Below are 26,778 nucleotides of genomic sequence, written 5' to 3'. Positions count from 1 at the left end.
ACACCTCCTCCAGGCCCGGGCTGGCCCCTCCCAAAAAGCTCTCTGGGTTCTGATGCTCAACCTTTCCCAGACGGAATCACAGATATTCCACTCCTAGTTCTCTGAGAGCCTAACTTCTCTCTGGAGCATCGGGAAGGTAATATAATGATTGGAAAGGGTGGCTGAAGGTGAGCAACCCCGAAATGACTCTTTACTGTCCATAAATGGCACCTCTCTTGGGGCTCAGTGACAACTCAGTTAACTCAGTTACCGTTATTAGACAAATAACTGCTCTTCCCCACTTCAAAACCTTAATGAAGGCACATCTCCTCCAAGAAGCCTTCCCTGACTAAACCCTCTTCTCCTCTTCTCCCACTCCCTTCTGTTTCACTTGCTCCCTTCATTAATCATCCCTCCCAGCCCCACAACACGTATGTATGTATCAGTAAGTACGGTGCTCTGCACGCAGTAAATGCTCAATAAATACGATTGAATGAATGATTTCTTTCTTCTTCTTTCTTTCTCGTTTCTTCCTTCCTTCCTTTCTTACTTTCTTTATATATATATATATATATTAATGTCTGTCTCCCCCTCTAGACTGTGAGCTCACTAGAGGCAGGGAATGTGTCTGTTTGTCGTTGCATTGAACTCTCCCAAGCACTTAGTACAGTGCTTTGCACACAGTGAGTGCTCGATTAATGAGTGAATGGATGAATGAATGAGAGGCAGAGGGGTAGATACTTGCGGACCAGAACACCAATTCCCTCAGGCTTGGAAGAAATGGACTGTGGCTGGATTTTAATTACCTAAGAGGAAGCTGCTGCCTAACTTAGTTCTAATTTTTAAAAAGAGTATTCAGTCTCTCTCCCGGGCCCCTTCGCTCTTTTTGAGAAGCAGCATGAACTAATGGAGAGAGCATGTCCTTGGGAGTCAGAGGTCCTGGGTTCTAATCCCAGCTCCACCGCGTACCTGCTGTGTGATCTTAGGAAAAATCACTTAAACTGCTCAGTCCCTCAGTTCCCTCACCTGCAAAATGAGGATTCAATGTTCACTGTCCCTCCTAGTTAGACTGTGGGACCTGGTTATCTTGTATCTACTCCGGTGCTTAAAACAGGCTTGGCACATAGTAAGTGCTTAATGAGGACCACTATTATTAGTAGTGGTAATTTTTCCCATTTCCCTATATTAATTAAGTCTTCAGCTTAATAAGGAGTGAGCGATTCCGAAATGGGACAGAAGCCCCCACAACTGCCAGAAGTCTGGGATTTTATCGTCCTCCCTCCTCCTTACTTCCCATCCCTAGCCTTTTGTCTCACCCTCCCCCTTCCACTCCTCTGATTCGTCCATCCTTCCACCCCCAGCTATCCTCCCTTTTCCACCTCCATCCCCTCGGTATCTCACTCTCTATCCTCCCTCCTCCTCCTCCTCCTCCTCCTCTTCCTTTTCCTCCTCCGCTACCTCTGCTCTGCTCTCCCTCTCGGTATCTCAGCAAGAAAGGAGGCATCTGTGAACCAATCCTCTGGCCCTGCCCCAAGACATCCCAGCTGCAATAATTCCTGGTGAAAGAGAGAGCAGATCTGGGCCTAGGATTCCTGAAAAGCTATCCCAAACCAAGCAGCGGAAGAGAATTCCCGGCGCGGTTGACCATGGGTAAAGTAGACAAAGAGGCTGAGGTGATCAAGCACCCTTACTTTCGAAGGTGGTACATCTTGTTGGCCTGCTAGGAGTTTTTTTTTTAAATGGTTTTTGCTTAGTGCTATGTGCCAAGCACTGTAGTAAACACTGGGAGTAGATACCAGCTAATCAGGTTGGTCACGATCCAAGTCCCACGGGAGGCTCACAGTCTTAATCCCCATTTTACAGATGAGGAAAATGAGGCCCAGAGGAGTTAAGGGACTTGTCCAAGGTCACGGAGCGGGCACGTGGTGGGATTAGAACCCAGGTCCTTCTGACTCCCAGGCCCATGCCTCTTGATCTATCCTTTGGCTTAGATGGGGCAGGATCCCACAGACTTGGTCCAATGCTCTGCACACAGTAGGCGCTCAAAAAGTATCCCTGCTTGATTGATTCGATGGATACTTTTCCTAAATCCGGCTCTCCCAGCCATCTCCGACCTGGCATTCGGGGTAACTGAGTGGGGAAGGATTTCAAAGAAAAAGAGAAGGAATCAGTTTGGAAGTTCAATTCCAGGCTGTGAGCGGTTCCGCTACGGATGCTGCCCTAATCAAATTAAGATTGTCCTGGGGATGCTAAATTTGCTAAGCTTGCACCTCAATTACTACAGGGAATCATTACTTTGCAAGATCCAATAACTTTACCAGATCATAATTGGTCAATTAGCACAGCAGGGTCTGAGTTACAATGCAGCCAATTAGAAGTCTTACAACATGGGAGATAATGTGGCTCACAGTTAATTGACTAATTAAACCGAATCATCTTCATTACACTGTCTTAACCAAGTATGCCGTTTGCAAACCAAATAAGGATGCGATAAGTCCAGCTGAATGGAAACAAGAGAATCACCAAGATTGAAAACAATTTCTTCAGCATGAACTCTATCATATTCTTTGAGCACTTACTATGTGCAAAGCTCTGTGCTACACGCTTGGGAGAGTACAGTACAACAAAATTAGCACACACCCTGCCCTTAAGAAGCTTAAAGTTAGAGGGAGAGACGGACACTGACGTAAATAATTTATAAAATATAATTAAAAATACGTACATAAAACATGAAGAGTTCCCTAGGCAGGTGAGTTGGCATCCGTGGTGAACACGTACAGACGTTTTAAGGGAATTTAGCTGTCCGACACTGACACTTTTTTTCCTTGCAGAGTAGAAACGGAAACCACAGTCCAAAGGAGAATCAGGACCAAATAAATACCACTGACTGATTCTGGCATTCATTACAAAACAAGAAGTCATTGTTTCATCCTGGAATTCCCCCAGATATCCTGATTTTGAGAAATACTGAACAAATGTTTTCACAAATTATCAGCCAAATTATCAGAGCGGGGGCCTTTGCGACCAAAGTCGATTTCAGACGCTGTACAGTCCTTTCTAGACTTTGATAGTAAATAGGCGTTTCGTTAAGCGCTTACTATACGTCAAGCACTGTCCTAAACGCTGGGGTAGATACAAAATAATCAGGTCTCACGTGGGGCTCACAGTCTGAGTAGGAGGGAGAACAGGCGTCGAATCCCCATTTTGCAGATGAGGGAACTGAGGCACGGAGACGTTAAGAGACGGACTCAGTCACAGGGCAAGTCCAAGGCAGGGCCAGGACTGAAACCCACGTCCTTCGACTTCCAGGCCCGTGCTCCTTCTACGAGGCCACGCTACCTGTAGGCAGGGAACGCGTCTACCAACTCTTGAATTGTACTCTTCCAAGAGATTAGTCCCGTGCTCCGCACACAGCAAGCACTCAGTAAATACCCTTGGTTGATCGTACGGTACTTGGAACAACATTAAGGAACTGGAAGTCTTGGCCGTTTCTTTATATCGCTCTCCCTACCTCCACCAAGTTGCACCCAAGATGGTCATCCTTCCATCAGCGGTGCCCGCGATGGGATTTGCCCATTCTGAGGCTGCGCTGTCTTTCAAGGGACCCGTAAATATCCGCTCAACCGTATATATTCTCATTACCCCATTTATTTTCTTAATGACACGTACATCACCTTGATTCTATTTATTTGCTATTGTAATGAGATGTTCATTCCCTTGATTCTATCTATTGCTATTGTCCTCGCCTGTCCGTCTCCCCCGATTAGACCGTAAGCCCGTCAAAGGGCAGGGACTGTCTCCGTTTCCGATCCGTACAATCCAAGCGCTTAGTACAGTGCTTTGCACATAGTAAGCGCTCAATAAATACTGTTGAATGAATGAATATTCCGTGATGACGCCGGAAGAGACGCAAAGGAAAGAAGCTCGCTCCCAAGCACGCTTGGACCCCTCCATTCTCGCCAAAGAAAAGCGCCGTGTAACCACTGCCTCCCCTCCCGCGAGCAAGGGTCGCCTTCCCAGCTTGCTCCGGGTCCGCCAGGCCGCGGAGAAAAGATGGTCAGGCACGCGCTCAGATTCCTCCATCGCCCCGGAGACTTTGAGCCTGTCTTGTCTATTTCCATGGCGTTTTAATATTTCATCATTCCCGACGTGTCTGTCTCCAATTCCTTCTCCCCACTTAAACCCAAAGATCGCGAGAACGCTCCGCTCCCCCACCCCCTGTGGAATAGGGATTTTCCTCTTTATTCTCTCCCGGCACTTAGTAGAGTGCTTAATAGATACTATCAATGCTAATACTTTCCATGTTTCTAAAGGTGAGCGTGCTTTTCTCATGGCACGTAAGTGCTTACTAGGTGGCCAAGCACCGTTCTAAGCGCTGGGGTAGACGCAGGGTAGTCGGGGTGCCCCATGTGTGGCTCTGTTTTCATCTCCATTTCACACGAGAGATAACTGAAGCACAGTGAAGTTAAGTGGCTTGCCCAAGGTCACACAGCAGACACGTGAGAAGCGGCGCGGCTTGGGAGTCGGAGGATGTGGGTTCTAATCCCCGCGCCGCCATTTGTCCGTTGGTTTGAATCTGGACAGTGGTCAGGCGGGCGTGTGGCCTGACGGGGGCCAAATCTGGCTTAGGGGGTAGGGTAGGGGGGGGTGAACCCGAGGGAGGATTTGGGTGTTCATCAAGGTGCTCCTCGGGGATTTTCCCCCGGGGAACAGCTGCTGAGGAGGAAATCCCCAAATCTTCAAGGACCTCAGGGCCACCAGAGAGCTACAGCACCAGCCCTGAGGCAAAACCGCTCTCGTCATTCAGCTGCGTTTATGGAGCGCTTACTGCGTGAGGAACACTGTACTGAATGCTTGGGAGAGTAGACTATGAGAGTAGAAGCGGCATGGCCTGGTGGCTAGAGCGTGGGCCTGGACGTCAGAAGGACCCAGGTTCTAATCCGGCTCCACCACACGTCTGCCGTGTGTCCTCGGGCAGGTCGCTTCACTTCCCTGCACTTCAGTTACCGCATCTGTAAAATGGGAATTGAGACCGCGGGCCCCACGTGTCCAACCTGAATAACCGGTATCTACCCCAGCCCTCGGCGCAGTGCCTGGCACATAGTGAGCGCTTAGCAAGTACCCTGATTATTATTATTAATATAAGAGATGCATTCCCTGGCCACAATCTAGAGGATGAGCATACAGTTTAGAGTCTGTAGAGTCTCATGCAGTTAAGATTCCCCCCGTCTGGGGCCGCGGGGGAGGGCCAGGGTTCCGGATTGCCTAGGGCCTCCACGGTGACCCCGAAATTGTCCCCAAGGCTTTCACCATCGGGCCGGTCAGCCCGTGCCCACCGGTCACCCCGGCCGGGCCCCTCCAGGGCCGGACGAGGGGCTCGGCCCAGCCACTCCTCTTCCCTCGCCCGCCAGAGGCCGGTACGTACCGGTAGAAGTTGGTGTAGTCCACGGTGGAGTGGCAGGTCTGGAAGTCCAAGGCCTTGAGCTTCTGGCACTCCCGGTGGGCCCGGAGCTTGACCTTGACCGTGCCCTGGCAGAGCTCGGGCACCGGCTTCCTCTGGGGCCGGTTACAGAACTCGTTCGACTCCACCCGCCAGGACTCGGCGAAGTCGTCGACGTCAAACTTGAAGTTCCCGTCTCCTCCGATCAGGTCGTCGCGCTTGTGCCCGTTGTAGTTCCCGCACAGCCCACACAGTTTGCCTTTCAGGTGCGGGGCGGCCGTGACTTCCACAAAGCTGTCCCCGTCCCAGGAGATTTCCAAGCCTGGCGGGGAAGGGAAGGGAAAAGAAACTCACGGTTTCCCCGTGGCTCTCGGTTCACGGGTCCCCCCCCCCGGCTGCTGCCCGTGACCTTACCTTCCAAATTCCTTGGTAGCCCCCATCCCCGCGGGCCCCGGGATGTGGGCTGTGGGCATCGCCCACGCCCAGGGGACCCAGACGCCGACGATTCTGGGGTTTCCGGGAGCCCAGATAATTTAATACAACTCTTTTGAATTGTACTCTCTCAGGTGCTTAGCGAAGGACCCCGCCCGGGGCACTGTCTAAATCGAGATGCTGGAAAGCTACGCTTCAATCAGTGGTGTTTACCGAGAACTTCCTGTGTGCAGAACACTGTACTAAATGCTTCTGCTTGAGATTGAGGTTGCACAAGTCCATCGGCACTTTCATTTTTCAGTCCGGAAGGACCGTTGTCTGATATTGCGAGGTTAGAGTTTTCAGAAGTAAAGGGATTCGCCTTTCAATCATAATAATGATGATGATGTCGGTATTCGTCAAGCGCTTACTATGTGCCGGGCACTGTTCTAAGCGCTGGGGTAGATACGGGGTAATGGGGATGTCCCACGAGAGGCTCACGGTTAATCCCCATTTTATAGATGAGGTAACTGAGGCACGGAGAAGTGAAGTGACTTGTCCACCGTCATACAGCTGACAAGTGGCAGAGCCGGGATTCGAACCCCCGACCCCCGGCTCCCAAGCCCGGGCCCTTTATACCGAGCCGCGTTGCTTCTCTGGTTTCCCGGACAAAGAATCCTGACAGGGTGAAACTGGGGAAAATGCAGGATTCTGGTTCAACCCCCAGCGTTGGCAGGGCAGAAATTGGAGGGGCAGGAGTGTTCCAAACAATCAAAATGAAATGTTTCTTCCCCCCAGTGAAGTGACCAACACATGGAAACCATTCCCTCAGGAAGTTGTGCGTGCAGAGAAGTATCAGGGAGGGAAAAAGGAATTTGAACAGATATATGGACGAGCAGTCCAAAATAATGGGGGATCTGTGGTGGGCCAAGCCACCCTTCTAAGCGCTGGGGTAGTTACGAGCTCAGGCGCGGTCCTTACCCCACACGGGGCTCACGGTACCTAAGAGGCAGGACGAGCAGGTATTGAATCCCCATCCCACAGCTCGGCAAACTGAGGAACAGAGAAGCGAAGGGACTCGCCCCAAGTCACACACGCACGGAGCCGGGATTAGAACCCAAGAGGTCATCCGGCTGCCAGGTTTCTGCCCTTGGAGTAACTGGGGTACTTTTGAAGCACTTACTAGGAGCCAGACACTGTACTGAGCGCTGGGGTGGATACAAGCAAATTGGATTGGACCCGGTCCCTGTCCCATGTGGGGCTCACAGGCTGAATCCCCATTTTGTAGATGAGCTAAGTGAGGCCCAAAGGAGTGACTCACCCAAGGTCACACAGCAGACAAGTGGCAGAGCCGGGATTAGAACCCCCGACCTCCTGAGTATCCAGCAAACCACGCTGCTGGGGCCACGCTGCGTCACTGGAGGGAAAGTTAGAGACGGAGGAGCAGGGTGGCCTAGCGGAAAGAGCCTGGGGGGGTGGTCCTGGGACCAGGGTTCCAATCCTAATTCTCCTACTGCCGCGTGGCATAGTGGAAAGACCACGGGCCTGGGGGTCGGGAGGTCACGGGTCCTAATCCGGGCTCCGCCACTTGTCCTCCGTGTGACCTTGGGCAAGTCACTTCTCTGGGCCTCAGTTCCCTCATCTGTAAGACGGGGATGAAGACTGTGAGCCCCACCCGGGCCAGGATTGCGTCCAGTTCGATGTGCTTGTGTCCACCCTAGCACTTAGCACAGTGCCTGGCTCATTGTAAGTGCTTAACCAATACCATCATCGTCATTATTTTTATTATTATTATTGAATGACCTTAGGCAATTCCCTGTTTCTCAGTTCCCCCATCTGTAAAGTGGGGATTCAACCCTCCTCCCTCCAATTTAGAACACAAGTCCAGTGTGGGACAGGGACTGTGTCCAATCTGAGTTTCTTGCATCTACCCCAGAACATCTTACCCTAACCTGGAACGTAATAAGCGCTTAACAAGAACCATTTATGAAAATAATGGAGTCGGGGGTGGGGGGGAGGGAGTAAGGGGCGCCGGATGGATATCCACTGCCATAAGGACAAATGGCCAGCAAACAGCAATTGGTTAATAATAACGATAATAATGATACCTGTTAAGCACTCACTAGGTTGCTAAGCACTGTTCTTAGCACTGGAGTAGATAATAATGTTGGTATTTGGTATTTAAGTGCTCACTATGTGCAGAGCACTGTTCTAAGCGCTGGGGTAGATACAGGGTAATGAGGTCGTCCCATGTGAGGCTCACAGTCTTCATCCCCGTTTGACAGATGAGGGAACTGAGGCCCAGAGAAGTGAAGCGGCTTGCCCAAAGTCCCACAGCTGACAAGTGGCAGAGCCGGGATTCGAACCCATGACCTCTGACTCCCAAGCCCGGGCTGTTACCCCCGAGCTGAGATACAAGTTAATCAGGTTGGACACAGTCCCTGTCCCACGTGGGGCTCCCGCTCTTAGCCCCCATTTTACAGATGAGCTAACTGAGGCCCAGAGAAGTGACTGGCCCACGGTCACACAGCAGAGAAGTGGCGGAGCCGGGATTAGAACCCAGGTCCTTCTGACTCCCAGGCCCGCGCCCCATCCACTGAGCCACGCTGCTTCGAGTCACTGCTGGAGACAGAGCCCAGGGCCGTCTGATCCTTGAACGTCAGCCAGTTATGGGGGAGGTGATCACAAGGAGAGCTCCCCGTGGCTCAGTGGAAAGAGCCCGGGCTTGGGAGCCAGAGGTCATGGGTTCGACTCCCGGCTCTGCCACTTGGCAGCTGGGTGACCGTGGGCGAGTCACTTCACTTCTCTGGGCCTCAGTGACCTCACCTGGAAAATGGGGATTAACTGTGAGCCTCAAGTGAGACAACCTGATTCCCCTGCGTCTACCCCAGCGCTCAGAAGAGCGCGTGGCGCATAGTAGGCGCTTAACAAATACCATGATATTCCTGGACTTCTCTAGCTCTCTCTAAACCCCTGAGGCTCAGGGGAACACAGAGAGCAAACGAGGGGGAAGAGTAAAAAAAAAAAAAGATCTATGCTCCAGTAGCTTTCTGCCGGGAAACAGTCCCCCAGTCCCATCCCTCCCTAACCCTCACATTAAAGAGAAGAGGCCTCTTCGATATGCGATCCCGGCCAGAGAAAGGTGGTGGTGAAAATGGCGCTCGGTTAATGGCACAGACGGTTCCTGTCCCCCGTGTGCCTCTCGTATCTTTCCCGGCTAGATTCTCCCAGAGACGGGTCTTTCATTTCGTCCACACCAAAGGGCCCAGCTGAGCCCCGGCAAAGAGCGACTGGATTCCCTTTCCGGAAAGGCTCTGAATGTGCTTCCCTGGGAGATCGGGGGAAGCTGGTAATCATAAAGGCCGGAAAAGGGGAGAGAGATTGGGCCTTGAACCAGAAGGCGGAAGGCAGCTGGGGGATTTATCCTTCTCAAATGGACAGATGGCAACACGGGGATGAAACGGATCCAGGGCGGACGGCGGAAGGGTTTAGCCTACACCCTGGACTCCGTAAGTTGGAACGCCGATCAGGGCCTGGAATGCGATTCTCAAATCCAACCCCCGCCACCGGAACGCAAAACGGGAATAAATCACGGCAGGGAGACGACGGTGGTTCGGAGACCTGAACCCCCGGGGAGCTGATATCGGCATTTCCAGCTTTTTCAGAGTATTCAAGTGAGAGTGCCATCGCATCCCCGCGGCACCACTCGGAGTTTGGGGGGAGCGAACGGCACGATCTGGCGGAAAGCAGGCAGGCCCGGAGAGCCCGAGATCTTCCACTCCTGTGTGACACTGGGCAAACCGCATAACTTCTCTGTGCCCCTTACGCTTCCTTATCCCTACAGACTGGGGATAAATTCTCTTTTCTCCCTGTCATCCCCATGTGGGACAGAGACTGGCTCCAGTCGGCTCATATCCTGCACAGTGCTCGGCACCCGACGGATCTCACAATTATTACCGTTAAACGGAGTCTTGTGCCACGGAGTTTGTAGCGCAGAGCTCAAGTGACGTACTGGCATTACCAACCCCGGCTGTCGTGTCCATCCCAGCGCTTAGTACGCTGCCTGGCACAAAGTAAGCGCTTACACAATTACTATTCAGCGCTTAGTACGGTGCCTGGAACAGAGGAGGGGCTTAACAAAATCCATCATTATTATTATGGATCCGGTAAAGCTCACTGTGAGCAGGGAACGTGTCCACCGACTCGCTCGTACCGTGCTCTCCCAAGTGCCCGGTACAGTGTTGTGCACGCAGTAAGCCACCGGTTAAATAACGCTGATCGACCGCTTGATTGAAAACCGCTCCAAGGGGAAGGAAGTGCTCTGGATAAGGAAATCCAGCCTCACTGACCCGTCCCCTCGCTCTCTCACGGAAAAAAGCCCTTCCCGGCTGTGACCACAGGTTGTCACGGCAGTAAATAATGAAATAATCATTGTTCACTCTTCCTTTCTTAGGATTTCCGCTTCTCCTCTTAGTATTTCTGGACGCTTAACTTCTCTGTGCCTCAGTTACTCCCTCTGGAAAGTGGGGGTGAAGGCCGGGAGGCCCACGTGGGACCAACCCGATTACCTTTTATCTATCCCAGTGCTTAGAACAGGGCTTGGCATGCAGTAAGTGCTTAACAAATACCGTAACAATTATTATTTTCATATCACCTACGTCCTGACTCCGTCCTGCTTGTCGAGGTAAGCGTCTCGACGGTTCCGGGGGGCAGCTGGCGACTTAAATACAGGATAATGAACTCTAGCTTAGCGACTGCTGCTCCGAGGTGCTCTTCCAATGAAGTATTTGATGGGGGTCTAGTAGTTCACGGGGTCTACTGATTGATTGTTCGGTACGACTGGAAATTAGGAGGAGGCAGGAGCCAACGAGCCAGTCGGGGAAATTGTTCAGTTGGGCATTTATGGGCTCTCGAAGAATTATTCCCAAGAATGAATTTGATGCGAAAATTGGAAACTGAACATAAATACCATAATACACGCCATCTTCTTGCCTCCCCAGACTGGATAGGCACAAGATTCTTATTCTTTTGGCTTGGTTTTTTGGAGAGGACTAATCCCTAGAATGGTGTTCCGTTTGGTGAGTCCACCCCACCCCAAAGCAGCCCAGAATAGATAATCCTTAATGAAGCGGGCTGTTCAGGTAGCCGGAATCCCTGCCTCTGAGGTGGGAGGGATTCAGGACCTTCTGTTAGCTCGTTGACAGTAATAACATCATTTATAATGATAACATTAATAACTGTGGTATTTGTCAAGCTTGTCCGCTGTGTGACCTTGGGCAAGTCACTTAACTTCTCTGTGCCTCGGTTACCTCTCCTGTAAAATGGGGATTAAAACTGTGAGCCCCCGGCGGGACAACCTCGTTAACTGGTATCAACCCCGCCACTCAGAAAAGTGCTTGGCACATAGTAAGTGCTTAACAAACACCATAATTATTATTAAGCACTTACTATGTGCCAGGCTCTGTACTAAGCGCTTGGGTGGATACCAGCAAATCGGGGTTGGAAATAATCTCTGTCCCACGGGGGGCTCGCAATCTTAATCCCCATTTTCCAGATGAGGTACTGAGGCACGGAGAAGTGTCGCGACTTGCCCAAGGCCACACAGCAGACGGCAGAACCGGAATCAGAACCCAGGTCCTTCGGACTCCGAAGCCCGTACTCTATCCACGAGGCCATTCCTCCTCATCACGGGCAGCAAACGTGTCCACTAACTCTGCTAGATCGTCGCCGCCGAAGAGCTTAGTAGTGTGCTCTGCACGCAGTGAGCGCTCAATAAACGGGATGGAGGTGGACTGATTGTTCGTTTCTGCCTCGAGTGAAGACAATTTGCTCAGATGGCAGCCAATGAGCCCTCCGCAGGCTGCGAATGAATGTCTTGGAGTCCTGGCCGCGCTGCGGTATTCCAGAAGAACACAGGACGTTGCCACCTCGGCTCTGAAGAGGGAGAGAGGCCCGAGCTGAGCCTTCCACCCTGGGATTTCGCTTGCTGCAGGGAGGACGGCGCGGAAAGGGGCGGCGGTGAAACCGCCTCCCGATTCCGTCCAAGAAAACTCTACGGATACACTCCCGGAACGAGCGCAGATGGAGGCGGGGCGTTCCGGGAGAGATGCGTCAGTGGCGTCGCTACGGGTCGGAGGCGACCTGACGGCAAAAGACACGGGAGGATGGACGGGTGCCCAGAATTTCCCCTCCCGAAGAAGATGGACAGACTCGATCATCCCAGTTGGCCATCACGGCATCGGGAGAGGACAACTAGAGACTTCCGGGTCCTATAAAACACGCCGCTGAATCCTTAGTCGCCGGTCACCGTGCCTAGCGTTCGGCCACGATTATTATTATTATGATGGGATTCATCAATCCCTCACTGCGAGCCAAGCACTGTTCTAAGCACCGGCGTAGATACAAGTCAGTGAGGATGAACACGGTCCCTGTCCCGCATCGGGCTCACGCTCTCAATCCCCATTTTGCAGATGAGGGCCAGAAAAGTTAAATGAGTTGCCCAAGGCGACCCAGCAGACATGTGGCAGAGCCCGGATTGGAACCCATGACCTTCGGATTCCCAGGGCCGTGCTCTCTCCGCTAGACTACGCTGTTTCACCATCGGCGTCGGTCCCCCGGGGCTAATAAAACCTGCCCCTGAGTCACCCTACTGAAAGATTGATTTATTGGTCCCCGCTGCGCTCGGAGAGTCCAGCCGGAGACCCTGTCTTCAAATGACAAATGTCTTCAATGACAAACGGCTTCAAATGGCTTCAAACCCCCAGAGCCTGAAGGAAGGAGAGAAGGAGCACGGCCCAGTGAAAAAGGTTCCTGAGTTCTCCCCCCTCAAGCGTCAAGTACGGTGCTCTGCGCATAGTAGGCATTCAATAAATATCACTGATGATGCTAATCCTGGCCTCCCCGCTTGCCTGCTGTCTGACGCTGGTTAAGTCATTTAACTTAACCGAACCTCAGCTGCCTCATCTGTAAAATGGGGATTCGATACCTTTTTTTTAAAAAAATAGTATTTAAGTGCTGACTATGTGCCAAGCACCGTAAAACCTGACACACTACAAGCAAGACAGGGTCCAAACAGTCCCTTTCCCGGAGGAGGCGACGAGTCTCAATCCCCATTTTAAAGATGAGGTAGCTGAGGCACAGAGAAGTGAAGTGATGTGTCCAAGGTCCCTCCGCGGACATGTGGTGGAGTCGGGATTAGAACCCACGACCTTCTGACTCCCAGGCCCGTGACCCAGCCACTAGGCCAGGCTGCTTCTCCGCTCTCCCTTCTACTTAGCCGTCAGCTCCACGCGGTACAGGAATCGTGTCCGATCGGCTAAAGCACTCAGTAGGGAAGCAGCGTGGCTCAGCGGAAAGAGCCCGGGCTTAGGCGTCAGAGGTTATGGGTTCGAATCCCGGCCCCGCCACTTGTCGGCTGGGTGACTGTGGGCAAGTCACTCCACTTCTCTGCGCCTCAGTTCCCTCTTCTGTAAAATGGAGATTAAGACTGTGAGCCTCACGTGGGACAACCTGATTACCCTGTATCTACTCCGGCGCTTAGAACGGTGCTCCGCACATAGTAAGCGCTTAACGAATACCAACATTATTATTATTAGTAGTATACGCCCTTAACAGATATTAAAATTATCAACAACTAATGATGGCCAGGATGATAATTATATAAACAGAGCACACGAGAAATGGACGGGGTTCTTTTTTACGGCGTTGGTTAACTTCTTCCTACGTGTCGGGTACCGTACCGAGCGCTGGGCTAGTTGCAAGCTAACGATCGGGTCGGACACGGTGCACGTCTCCATGGGGCTGGCTGCCTCAATTCCCATTGTACGGATGAGGTAACTGAGGTACCGAGATGCTACACGACTCGCCCAAGGTCACACGAAGAGACAAGAGGTGGAGCCAGGATCAGAACCCAGGTCCTCCCGGCTCCCAGGCCCGTGCGTCATCCACCAGGCTACGCCGCTTCTCGGCCCTTTCCGAGGCAGCGGCCCGTTGGGGCAGCGGACGAACGAGGCGGGGACGCCGCCGTGGCCGGCTTTCTCGGAGAAGGGGCTTCAGCCGACCGGAAGATCGCCTCGATGCGCCCACGGGGAAGCGAGGCGGGCCGCTCCCGCCTCGGTGGCCGCCCCCAGACCCGCAGAGGGAGATCCTGCCTGTCGGGGCTTTGAACGGGGAGCCGGGGAATGGGCGTGAGTAGACAGACACCCACAGCCACACCCGCAACTGGGAAATAATCACGAGCTGTTACGCAGACCCCGTTTCTGAGAGCTGCGGAGGGGCTTCCGGGTCATTCCAACGCGGGCCCCTTTGGCTTCGGGCGCCTCTTTCGAGCCCGAGGGGCGTCTTTCCGCTCGTTCGCTCGGTCCTGTGGAAAGGTGCTCAGTAGACAGCATTCCTTTCTGGCGACAGAGAACCACACGCGGCAGAGCCGGATGATGACTGGGGCTTCTAGAACGGATCCCGTTCACCAGCCCAAAATGGCACCAGGACCCGGGCCGACGTGGGGAACGCAGCGGCCGCCGAAGCACGAGAATCGGACGGCGTGTGGAAGCCGGTGGCTAGTACCCTCGGAGCCAGTAGCCCACCGCGTGGGCCCGGGCCGGTGTCACACCCCCGCAGAGCATCCCCAGTGGCCTCTTATTACTCAGGCTGAGCACCCCCGACGTGGTGGAAAGAACCCGTTGCCCGGAGGTCAGGCTGATCCCGGCTCCGCCGCTTGTCTGCCGTGTGACTCTGGCCGGTCACTTCGCTTCGCTGTGCCTCGGTTTCCTTATCTGTACAATGGGAAGCCCACACCCGGTCTTCCTCCTACTTTAACTGCGAGGTCCTTGTGGGACAGGGACTGATTGTTTTGTATCATCCCAGTGCCCATGCCCCCGCTGCATATATTCTATTTCCCTCATTCATTTATTTTAAAGCTCGTCCGCACCTGTAGATCCTAAGCTCTTTTTGAGCAGAGATCGCATCTCCCGGTTGGACTGCCTTGTACTCGCCCAAACGCTTAGTACGGTGCTTTGCAGTCCAGTCAGTAAGTCGGATCTGTTCGGCACTTACTGAATGCAGACCACCGTACTGAGCACTTGCGATAAAACGCTATCATGGGCACGTTCTCTGCCCACCACAAGCTTCACGGTAATAACTGTGGTATTTGTTAAGCGCTTTCTGTATGCCAGAGACTGTTCTAAGCACCGGGGTAGAAACAAGATGATCGGGTCGGACCCAGTCCCCGTCCCACATAGGGTTCGCAGTCCCAGTCCCCATTTTACAGACGAGGGAACTGAGGCACAGGGAAGCGCCGCGACCTGCGGCCACTCAGCGGACAAGTGGGGGAACCGGCGTTCGAACCCGGGTCCCTCCGACGCCCGGGCCCGTGCTCGAGCCACGGGGCCGTGCCGCCCGGCTGGAGGAGACCGTCGATAGCCCGGCCGAGGAAGAGGAGGAGGAGGAGGAGGAAGGCGCCGGGCCTCCGGCGGCCTGACCCCAGGAGGTCACACCTGCTTCGGCGGTCACTTTCAGCAGGTAGCCGTCGAGGTCGATCCGAAACTGGGGCGTCTCGGAGGGCAGGGCGATCCGGGTTCCGTTCCACTTGACCGTGAGATGTTGCTGTAAGCTGAGCGTGCTCCCGCCCATGACCAGATCCACAGATTTAGTCCAGGAGAACGAGCGCGTCCGGCGAGCGTCGTTCTTCACCAGCACCTGGAAGGGCGGGGCAGAGGAGGAGCAGTCTTTCGTCAAAACGTACTGACACGTTCCCTGAAAGTTAAATGTCCGTCCGTCAAAAGTGTTGTAGTGGGGATCTCCGAACACGGTGCAAACTCCGGGCTCTGTAGGCGAGTGAGAAACAAAAGCGAGACCAAAACCAGCGTGAGAGACATCGGAGAGCGGGGTTAGCGAAACGGAAGGGGTCCCGAATGGCAGCCGGGAGGAGTCTGAGGGGCTGGGGCGGGGTCGCCGACGTCCAGGAGCACGGGGAGAGAGGGATGGGCGTCCGAGTCGACGGTCCGACGGTCCGACGGGACCGAGCGGGATTCTGGGGCTCTTCTCACCGCATTCTGCAAACCCACCGAATTCCGTTGGAAATGTCTCTTCCCAGCCACAAGCCCCATGATTCCGAAGCGGAAGACGAGGGCTGAACGCTAAACCGGGGCTCCCGATCCGCCCCAGAGGCCACGCCGGGCAGCGGACGGGGGCAGGGGCGGTGAGACCGGAGGCTCCACCCTTCCCCCCTCTCCCTGAGATTCCCTCGTTTGGGTCCTCTAAATTATTCATTTAAGAGTCCATTGACCCAAAGCCCCTTATCATCATTAATACTATCATTGTGGTATTTTCTAAGCGCTTACTATGTGCCGAGCACCGTTCTAAGCGCTGGGGTAAAGTGTAATCGGGTTGTCCCACGTGAGGCTCACGATCTCAATCCCCATTTTACAGACGAGGTAACTGAGGCACAGAGAAGTTAAGCGGCTCGCACACACAGCAGACAAACGGGTCACACAGGCGGGGGACGCGTCTACCGACTCTGTTGTATCGTACTCCCCCAAGCGCTTAGTACGGTGCTCGGCACCCGGTAAGCCCTCAATAAATTCAACTGATTAAGTGATTATGGTTCTTCCCCACTGGGGAGCCCTGCGCTTGGTTGCCTGGTTTCCCTGAACTGAAATCCCAAACCGGGTCCTCGTTCAGTGCTCCCAGATGCCAGCCTCCTGTCAATCAATCAACCAATCAATGGTATTCATTGAGCGTTTACGGTGTGCAGAGCACGGTACTAGGCGCGTGGGAAAGTCCAATACAAGAGAGTTGGAAGACGCATTCTCTGCCCACATGGAGCTCACCGTCCAGAGAGGAGGTCACGGTCTGACACCCGAAAATAGGTGTGCGGAGAAAATGCTCAGGAAGGCGCCGAGGTGTTAAGTGACCAAATGAGGTCCCTTTTTCTCAAAAGAACCCTGATGTCACTTTCCTCAATTCTGCCTCCCTGGTCCCGATTTCCACCTTAGCCCTAAAGGGTCCAGGAAACAAGGAACAGGGAAATCGTCCGGGATAGCATTCCCTAATCAGACCTATGGCACTACTGATTTTTACGGTATTTGTTAAGCATTTACTTTGTGCCGGGTACCGTTCTAAGTTCTGGGGCAGATACAAGGAAGTCAGGTTGGACACGGCCCCTGTCCGGCACAGGACTCACCGTCTCAATCCCCCTTTTACAGAGGAGGTAACGGAGGCACGGAGAAGTGAAAGCGACTTGCCCAAGGTCACAGCAGGCAGGCGGCAGAGGAGGGATCGGAACCCAGGTCCTTCTGACTCCCAGGCCCGTGCTCCATCCACGAGGCCAAGCCGCCTCGCTTTTGCTTCACTTTCGTCAAGGAAGGGCAGGAAGAGGCAAGTAACGGGACAGGCCCAGGGAATCGGGTAACCCTCCCACCCCGTAGACCCCTCTCTTTATCTTCGTCTGAATGATTGAGGATCAAACTTCCAAGAAACCATGACATTTACAGATGAGTCCGCTCACGGAGAGCACCGGCGAGATCCAAAAGAAATATTTGTTTTTCATTCCGTGCCCGTTCTGTAGAGCGATGTTGTTTTCTGTTGTTACATCGTGTCACGTCATATGTCAGTTTGACGCAACGCAGTGAAAATAAGGAGAGTTTGTTTGGATATCTGGAGAGATTAATGTCCGATCCCAAATCCGCTTTCTTTGAACCAAGGACACGTGCGGGACAAGTTCAAAGAAAAACACGGTCTCGGGTGTCCGGGAGAGCTTGAGTGCTCGGCTCTTCTCCCAGAGCCCAGGTAACCTTCCGGAGACCGAGCCGGCCGTCGCCAGCACGTCGCCGTTCCCGTCGTCGCCGTGGCGAGCGGACGGCCCTCTCTGCTCCGCCCACCGGGTGTGGGGTCAATCAACCTGCGATCTCCCTCCTGCCCGAGAGCGGACAACGGGATCTGAGCCGGCCCTGGGGCCCCCAAACCACCAGAGTTAGTGCCGGATCAGGGCCCCCCCGACTCGGCTCTGTGTCGACGGGGGAGACGGGGGTGGGGAGACGCCCTTTCCGATGCCTACCTGAGACCGCTGAGAGTGCCAGCAAACTGGCATTTGGGCCTGGATAGCTGCGGGCTCTCCCTGACAGAACCTTTACCCCAGAGAGTGGCCAATAATACTAATTATAATAAGGATCACCGCCCCCTCCTACCTCACCTCGCTAACGTCGCCGAGATCCGCCCTTTCGTCGCCATCCAAACCTCTACCGGGTTAGCACAGTCATCCTATCCCGACGGGATTACTGCAACAGCCTCCTTTCTGACCTCCCAACCTCCTGTCTCTCCCCGTTTCAGTTGATACTTCATTCTGCTGCCCGGATTTTCTTTCCATAGAAACGTCTGGGCGTGTCACCCCGCCCGCGCTCCTCCCAAATCTCCAGTGGTTGCCTATCGACCTCCATATCAAACAAAAGCTTGTCACTATTGGCTTCAAAGGTCTCCACCCCCTTGCCCCTTCTTACCTCACCTCCCTTCTCCCCCGCTTCATCCCAGCCCACACCGTCTGCTCCTCTGGTGCTAACCTTCCCACTGGGCCTCGTTCTGGCTTGTCCCGCCGTCGACCCCTGGCCCACGTCCCACCTCTGGCCCGGAACGCCCTCCGTCCTCAAATCCGCCAATCACACGCCCCCCGCTTCAAAGCCCGGATGAAGGCTCACCCCCTCCAAGAGGCCTTCCCAGACTAAGCCCCCATTTTCCTCAGTTCCCCCTCCCCTCCGCGTCACCCCAACTCGCTCCCTTTGCTCTGATTTCCTTGGGTATGTATGTACTTATCCATAATTTTATTTATACAATTGAATGAATGCTCTCCTACTACAACCCAGCCCGCACCGTCTGTTCCTCTAAGGCTAAACCTTCTCACTGTACCTCAGTCTCGTCTAACTCACCGCTGACAAGCTCTCATCCACATCCGGCCTCTGGGCTGAAACAACCTCCTTCCTCATAACAGACAGATAACTGCGCTCCCCGACTTCGAAGCCTTGTTAAAGGCACGTCTCCTCCAGGAGGCCTTCCGCGACTAAGCCCTCCACTCCTTTCTCCCACTCCCTTCTGCGGCGCCCTGACTTGCTCCTTTACTTCATCCTGCTTTCCAGCCCCACGGCACGTAGGAATATTCCTGGAATCCATTTACGTATTCATTTGTATTAATATCTACCTCCCCTTCTAGACTGTGACCTCACTGTGAGCAGGGAATGTATCCGTTATTGTACTTTACGCTCCCAAGCGCTTACTTCAGTGCTTTGCACACAGTTAAGTGCTCAATAAATACGACTGAATGAAACGATCAGGCTATTTGTTAGGCACTTGTTATATGTCAAGCACTGTACTGAGCACTGGGGTAGACAGGAGATAATTAGATTGGGCACAGTTTCTATTCTACGCCAGGCTCGCGGTCTAAGTAGGAGGGCGGGCCGCTATTGAATTCCAGTTTTACCAGTGAGGAAACTGTAGAACAGAGACGTTAGGTGACTTCCCCGAGGGCACACGGCAAGCAACGCAGGGTCGGAATCAGAAAGTAGGTCCTCCGGCTACCAGACCAGTGCCCTTTCCACGTTTTCCAACTTCCGCCGCTCAGAGAAGAGGATCCACTGTGCAAACGACCACCCTCGATTTCCAAAACCTGCAACAGCCCCTGTGGCGGACGCGTTCCATTCTGGGGAGGGATTCTTCCTGTGCCCGTCGGCCTGTTCCGGGGAATCTGGGCACTGCGAGGGAGTAAGGCCCCGCTCTCTGCCTCTCTCCTCTTTCCCCTGACAGGTGCTCGTGCCCGTTCCCGAGGCCGGAGGCAGAGGCGGTGTCAAAGGTCGCCGAAGGCAAACGCCGGCAGCTGGGGGGGCCGGGGGAGCGGGATGACGGGGTGGAGCCCGGGCAGGCAGGGTGGTCTTCCAGAGAGAGCACGCGACTGGGAGATGGAGGTTCTAACCCTGCCTCCATCACTTACCCATTGGATAACTTGGGCGAGTCACTCAACTTCTCTGTGCCTCAGTTTCCTCATCCGTCTAATGGGGTTTCACACTTGTTCTGCCTCCCGAAACTTGTGAGCCGCTCGTGGGTCCGGGATTGTGTCCGGCCTGATACACTGACCTCCACCACAGTGATCAGTACCGGGTTTGGCACATAATAAGCTCTTAAATATGATAATAATGATAATGCTGCTACGCTCGGGGGGGGGGCAGCCGAGTCAGTTCCTTTCCGAAAAGGTAACGGCTCTCTATGAATAACAATGCTGGTATTCGTTAAGCGCTTACTATGGGCAGAGCACTGTTCTAAGCGCTGGGGTGGATACAGGGTCATCAACTTGTCCCCCGTGAGGCTCGCAGTCTTAATCCCCATTTTACAGATGAGGTAACCGAGGCACAGAGAAGCTAAGTGACTTGCCCACAGGTACACAGCTGACAAGTGGCAGGGCCGGCATTCGAACCCGTGACCTCTGACTGCCAAGCCCTATTAATTCCTATTAATAGGGTCTTGTGGTCAAGGGGCACTAGGGGTAATCCACAGAGGAGGCCCTGATCGTGATCTGGGATAGGCCACGGGCCTGGGAGTCAGAAGGTCATGGGTTCTAATCCCAGCTCTGCCTCTTGTCTGCTGTGTGACCTCGGGCAAGTCGCCTCACTTCTCTGTGCCTCGGTTCCCTCGTCGTAAAATGGGGATTGAGACCGGGACCCCCACGTGGGACAGGGACCGCGTCCGACTCCATCTGCCGCTCCCTACCCCATCGCTCGGTAAAGTGCTCGGCACATAGTAGGCGCTTAACAAATACCACAGTTACCGTTACACGGATACCCCCGGCGGGTGGGGGCGGAGCGGGGAGCACAGGGCAGGCACCCGGACCTCTGGCCAACCGCTGTAGACGGAGGGGAGCCGGAGTCGGAGGGGGTAGGGATCTCGGTCACTGAGGGAGCCCTCGGGGTCACCCCAATCCATGGGAGGGACGGGGGAGAGGCAGTTAGAGGTCGGTCCACGTGAAATCCACATCAACAAGACGTGGGGTTCCAGCCCGGAAGAACGTCTGCGGACTCGCGGGGATTCCGCCGTGCACGTGGGCGGCTGTGCGACCCACCGGGATTCCAGTAAAAACTGAGGTGCCTGAGTTCAGCCAGTTGTTTCACTCCCACAATCACCCCCCTCTCCCAGAGCGAGAGGAGCAGGACCCCCCGTCTGGCCTCCCCCGGTCCCGGCCAGGCCGCCAGCCCGGTCCCCCGAGGGGAACTGAGGTCGGGCCGGGGGGGGGCGGGGGGGATGGACCGGCGGGGGCGGGAGAGGCGGCCTGAAATCGAGAAGCACGGAATTGAAAAATGTGCTCCTCTAGCAGAGGCGGCTAGGGCGGCAGCGGGAACGAAAGAAACCCGAGGCCCCGGCTTCCCGCGATCGCTCTCCCGGGACTCGGCGGAGCGGGCCGCGGCCAAGACGTCCAGATGCCGGGTCTCGCTCGCCCGGGCTGGCCCGAAGCGGGCTGGGGGCGGCCAAGCCGAACAGACCTTGGAGGAGGGAAGAAATACCAGCTTCTGCCCTTCCTTTTGCGGAAAGGAACGGATGCCGCTTCCCCTTTCTGTAACTCATTTCAGGCCCTCGTAAACAGTGCTCGGCACATAGGAAGCGCTTAACAAATACCATCGCGATTGCCGTCGTCATTATTATCATTGAGGGCATCGCTCTTGTCGACCAACCCTACCGGACTTCCCCAAGTATTAAGGACAGAAAGCACTCGGTGTACGCCATCGGTCGATCGATCCATCCATTTTCCACCCGGGGGGCTGTGTGGCTTGATGAGCAGCACCTGTACCCCGGAAGGGACGCTGAGCCAGGCGTGGCACAGTGGAAAGGGCCCGGGCTTTGGAGTCACGGGTCACGGGTTCGAATCCCGGCTCGGCCACTTGTCAGCTGTGTGACCGTGGGCGAGTCGCTTCACCTCTCTGGGCCTCGGTTCCCTCAGCTGTAAAATGGGGATCGAGACCGTGAGCCCCACGTGGGACAACCTGATTCCCCCGTGTCTACCCCAGGGCTTAGAACAGCGCTCCGCGCATAGTAAGCGCTTAACAGATACCCACATCATCGTCGTCGTCAACGTCAGCCCTTCTCAGCCCAACCGCGGCCGGGGTCGGCTGCACAAGAAAAGCGACGGGGAAGGGAAGAGGCGGGGGGGGAAGAAGGGTCGCCTTGCGATCAGAAGTATCTGGGTTCTAATCCCGGCGCCTCCACTTGACTCCCGTCTAAGCTCAGGCAAGACCCTTCACTGCTCTTTGCCTCAGTTACGTCATCTGTAAAATGGGGATTAGTAGGATAATAATAATAATGTTGGTATTTGTTAAGCGCTTACTATGCGCAGAGCACTGTTCTAAGGGTTGGGGTAGATACAGGGTCATCAGGTCGTCCCACGGGAGGCTCACAGTCTTCATCCCCATTTTCCAGATGAGGTAACTGAGGCCCAGAGAAGTGAAGTGACTTGCCCACAGTCACACGGCTGACAGGTGGCAGAGCCGCGCTTCGAACCCATGACCCCTGACTCCCAAGCCCGGGCTCTTTCCACTGAGCCACGCTGCCCCCAGTGGGACAGGGACTACGTCCCACCTGATTAGCTTGGATCTATCCCAGCGCTTAGTACAGTGCCCAACACAGAATAATAATAATAATGATGTTGGTATTTAAGCGCTTACCATGTGCAGAGCACCGTTCTAAGCGCTGGGGGAGATACAGGGTCATCGGCTTGTCCCACGTGAGGCTCGCAGTCTTGATCTCCATTTTACAGAGGAGGTCACGGAGGCACCGAGAAGTGAAGTGTCTCGCCCACAGTCACACGGCTGACAAGGCAGAGCCGGGATTCGAATCCACGACCTCTGACTCCCAAGCCCGGGCTCTTTCCACCGAGCCACGCTGCTTCCCTGTGCTTAACAGATCCCTTAAAAAAGAGGGAAAAGAGTCTTGAACCAGGCCTGAAGATGAACCCGGCTGCCTCCTCACCTGAGGGCCCTGCCAACCAGGAGAAAGGCGGTCGTGCGAGGCCCAGGAATTGGGTATTTCCTGAAAGCTCGGCAGCAGAGCATTGGGAGATCGGGGGTCGAAAGCCAAAACAGCTCTGGGGTGGGTGGGGAGCGAGAAAGAGACAGAGAAACACAGCGTGTATCTCTTCAGCTACTCCGCACCCAGTAGTGAACCCTTGCCAACTGGGAATCGTCTTCAAATAGGGATATTACTAAATAATGGCGGGGAGGGGGAGAATTTGTGTACATATCTGTAAATGATGAATTTATACAAATGGTCTAGACCTTAAGTTGATTCTGGGCAGGCAACATGTCTTCCATCTCCCCTAAATGCTTAGAACAACGTTCCGCACACAGCAGGGGCTCAATAAATCCCGTTGTTCGGTTGATTGTATATGGATATACACGTGTGCACAGGGTGTGTATTTTTTATACAGACTACGTATATGCACATGAGGAAAGGTTTCTATATGTATGTGTTCAATACATCTAGGCGTTTGATTCGCCAAACGGCAGGGACCGTCTCTATCTGTGGCCGACTTGTTCGTTCCAAGCGCTCAGTACAGTGCTCTGCCCGTAGTAAGCGCTCAATAAATACTATTGAAGGAATGAATGATTATTATGTTGGTATTTGTTAAGCGCTTACTACGGGCAGAGCACCGTTCTGAGCGCTGGGGTAGTTACAGGGGAAGCAGGTTGTCCCACGTGAGGCTCACGGTATTCATCCCCATTCTACGGATGAGGTCACTGAGGCACAGAGAAGTGAAGTGACTCGCCCACAGTCACACAGCTGACTAGTGACAGAGCCGGCATTCGAATCCGTGACCTCTGACTCCCAAGCCCGGGCTCTCTCCACTGAGCCGCGCTGCTTCTCTCATTACATAATGTGCGCATGGTGTGCGTATTTTTTATATATATTACGTATATGCGCACGAGGAATGGTTTCTATATGTATGTGTGTGATACATATCGATGTTTGATTTATAATAATAATAGTAATCGTGTTGGTATTTGTTAAGCGGTTACTAGGTGCAGAGCACCGGCCTAAGCGCCGGGGTAGGTACAGGGTCATCGGGTTGTCCCACGTGAGGCTCAGATGAGGGAACTGAGGCACAGGGAAGTGAAGTGACTTGCCCACGGTCACCCAGCTGCCGAGCGGCGGAGCCGGGATTGGAACCCATGACCTCTGACTCCCAAGCCCGGGCTCTTGCCACTGAGCCACGCTGCTTCTCTATAGGGACACGCATGGACGCACACCTCAATAGTAGGTTAAGTACGTAGCCCAGTCGCTGGAACGTGAGCCTTTGAGTCAGAGGTATCTGGGTTCTAATCCTGCCTCTGCCCCTTGTCCGCCGTGTGACTTTGGAGAAGTCACTTAGAGAAGCAGCGTGGCTCGGTGGAAAGGGCCCGGGTTTTGGAGTCAGAGGTCCTGAGGTCGAATCCCAGCTCGGCCACTTGTCAGCTGTGTGACTGCGGGCGAGTCACTTCACTTCTCGGTGCCTCAGTTCCCTCATCTGTAAAATGGGGATGAAGACGGTGAGCCCCACGTGGGACATCCTGATTCCCCCGTCTCTACCCCCAGCGCTCAGAACGGTGTTCGGCACATAGTAAGCGCTTAACAGATACCGACGTTATTATTATTACTACTTAACTTCCCTGGGCCTCGGTCGTCTCGGCGTAAAATGAGGATTAATAACCGTAAGGGCAGGGATGGTGTCCGACTTTTGATTAGCTTATATCTATCCCAGCACTTAGTTCAGTGGCTTGCACTGAGTAAGTTCTTAACAAATAACATAAAAAAAGAGGGGAAGCTGTTATATACAGACATAGACGCTCAGAACAGTGCTCTGCACATAGTAAGCACTTAACAAATACAAATATAGCTCAACTGGAGGTATGTAGTACGTAAGTAGCGTGTATACAGTACGTACGTGAAGACGTAATAGCTAAGGCGCTGCGGACTAATTCCCTACGGACATGCTTGGCCTTCCAAGCAGCGCGGGAAGCAGCGTGGCTCCATGGAAAGAGCCCGGGCTCGGGAGTCGGAGGCCATGGGTTCGAATCCAGGCTCCGCCACTTGTCAGCCGTGTGACTGTGGGCAAGTCACTTGACTTGAAGCAGCGTGGCTCAGTGGAAAGAGCCCGGGCTTGGGAGTCGGAGGCCATGGGTTCGAACCCCGGCTCGGCCACTCGTCAGCTGTGTGACTGTGGGCGAGTCACTTCACTTCTCTGGGCCTCAGTTACCTCATCTGTAAAATGAGGACAAAAGCGTGAGCCCTACGTGGGACAGGGAACAATGCTTAATAAGAATAATAATAATTATGGGATTTTTTGAAGCGCTTACTCTGTGTCAGGCATTGGGGTTGGAAACAGTGCCTGTCCCGTGTGGGGCTCACAGTCTCAATCCCCATTTTACAGATGAGGTAACCGAGGCTCAGAGAAGTGAAGTGACTGGCCCACGGTCACACAGCTGACAAGTGGGACAACCTGATTACCCTGTACTGCCCCGGTGCTTAGAACAGTGCTTGGCACATAGTAAGCGCTTAACAAATACCAACATTAGTAGTATTATTATTCTCTGGGCCTCAGTTACCTCATCTGTTAAATGGGGATTAAGACGGTGAGCCTCACGTGGGACAATCTGATTACCCTGTATCTACCCCAGCGCTTAGAACAGTGCTTAACAAATACCAACGCTATTATTCCTATGCCAAGCCCCCCATTTCCAGGATTACTCTGGCACCGGCTGTTCAGGGTGCTGCATTTCCAAAAGAGGCTCTTTCTTTCTCTCTCTTTCTCTCTCCCTCTTTTTTCTTTCTTTCTTGCTCTCTCTCTCCCTTTACTTCTTTCTTTCCATCTCTTTCTCCGTCTCTCCCCTTCCCACCACAGGGCTATTTGGTAGCCTCCTTAACCCCCTCCTGGATCGAAGCGGAGCTCTGCCACTGCCTGTGCCAGAGCCAACTGCCTGCCGTTGGTCAGGGCCCGCTGGCCACGATCTGCGCCCCTCGGTCTCCGGGTCAGCTTGGGGTTCGGGCAGAAGGACGTTCTGGGAGTCACCGGGCACGACCTTGGTCACCGGGAGTGACCCTGGGCCAGCCCGCGGGTCTCCAACCCGCATCCCGGGCCCTGCACGCTTCTGCCCGGGCAGAGTCGGGGGTGAGGGTGGACGGGAGTGCGAGGGGCGGACTCCGGGGAGCCTGCCGGGGTCCCCCCGACCTCTGCCCACCCATCTAGTGGGGCAGCTTTTCCCAAGGCGGCCGGCCGGACCGCGGGACGGTAGGTACCCGTTCCCCAGCGGTTGATGAGGGCGCCGGCCCCGGACTCCCGCATGAGTGAGGTGGGCGGTTTTTGCAGACCTGCACCCTCGCTCTGCGGGATGTCATGCCCGCACCACACGCTGTAGCAAGTTCATTTGGATCGCTTGAAATATTTCTTCGCCAGGCTGTTCCAACTGAACCCAATTCCTTCCATTTGGAAAAGAAAGAGCAGAGGCCGGCCAGGAGGCTCGGATGCCGGGAACGCTTTCCTAATTCCCTGGGGACGGGGTCTTAGAAGGGAATCTCTCCCCGTCCAAATGAAATTCCCTCCCGTCCCGTCTCCCGCAGCGAAGTTGCCAACCACAGATAGGACCACCCCCCCTTTGGTTCGGCGGGGTTGTGAGTCCCGGCCTAAATCACGCTCAGATTTTTCTGACGCCGGACATTTTCAGTATCCTTAAGAGGCCGTAAGGGTCAAGGGTCACGTCTCACCGTCAGGCTAGGCTACGAGACCAATAGCCTGGTATTTGGGGCTAAGATGGTTTGAGTCTTTAGAGAGGTAGAAGATTTATCTCTCCGCCTAAACCAGCTAGGGGTCTGAGGATGAACCCGGTGGCCTGGGTGCGATGGAGGTGTGGGAGGGTCCTCTCGCTTTTCTGGGGGACTGAGTGGGTCTCTCATCG

At 54.2% G+C, this 26,778-nt stretch overlaps 1 protein-coding gene across 3 annotated transcripts in view; it reads right to left on the bottom strand.

The window, feature by feature from the left end:
- Positions 1-26,778, bottom strand: part of BMPER (BMP binding endothelial regulator) — a 235,034-nt gene that overhangs the window by 32,117 nt on the left and 176,139 nt on the right. For 2 of the 3 annotated variants that reach the window (XM_029049425.2, XM_039915095.1), the window contains 2 exons: positions 15,322-15,651; positions 5,405-5,741 (listed from right to left, as the gene is read on the bottom strand). In XM_029049425.2, coding sequence (XP_028905258.1) covers positions 5,405-5,741; positions 15,322-15,651 — 667 coding nt within the window. The remainder of the gene's footprint in view (positions 1-5,404; positions 5,742-15,321; positions 15,652-26,778) is intronic. The other variant, XM_039915096.1, reaches the window with a different exon arrangement.

This window comes from Ornithorhynchus anatinus, chromosome 21 (assembly GCF_004115215.2).
Source record: "Ornithorhynchus anatinus isolate Pmale09 chromosome 21, mOrnAna1.pri.v4, whole genome shotgun sequence".
Classification (NCBI taxonomy): Eukaryota; Metazoa; Chordata; class Mammalia; order Monotremata; family Ornithorhynchidae; genus Ornithorhynchus; species Ornithorhynchus anatinus.
This window is presented reverse-complemented; position numbering and strand designations above follow the sequence as displayed.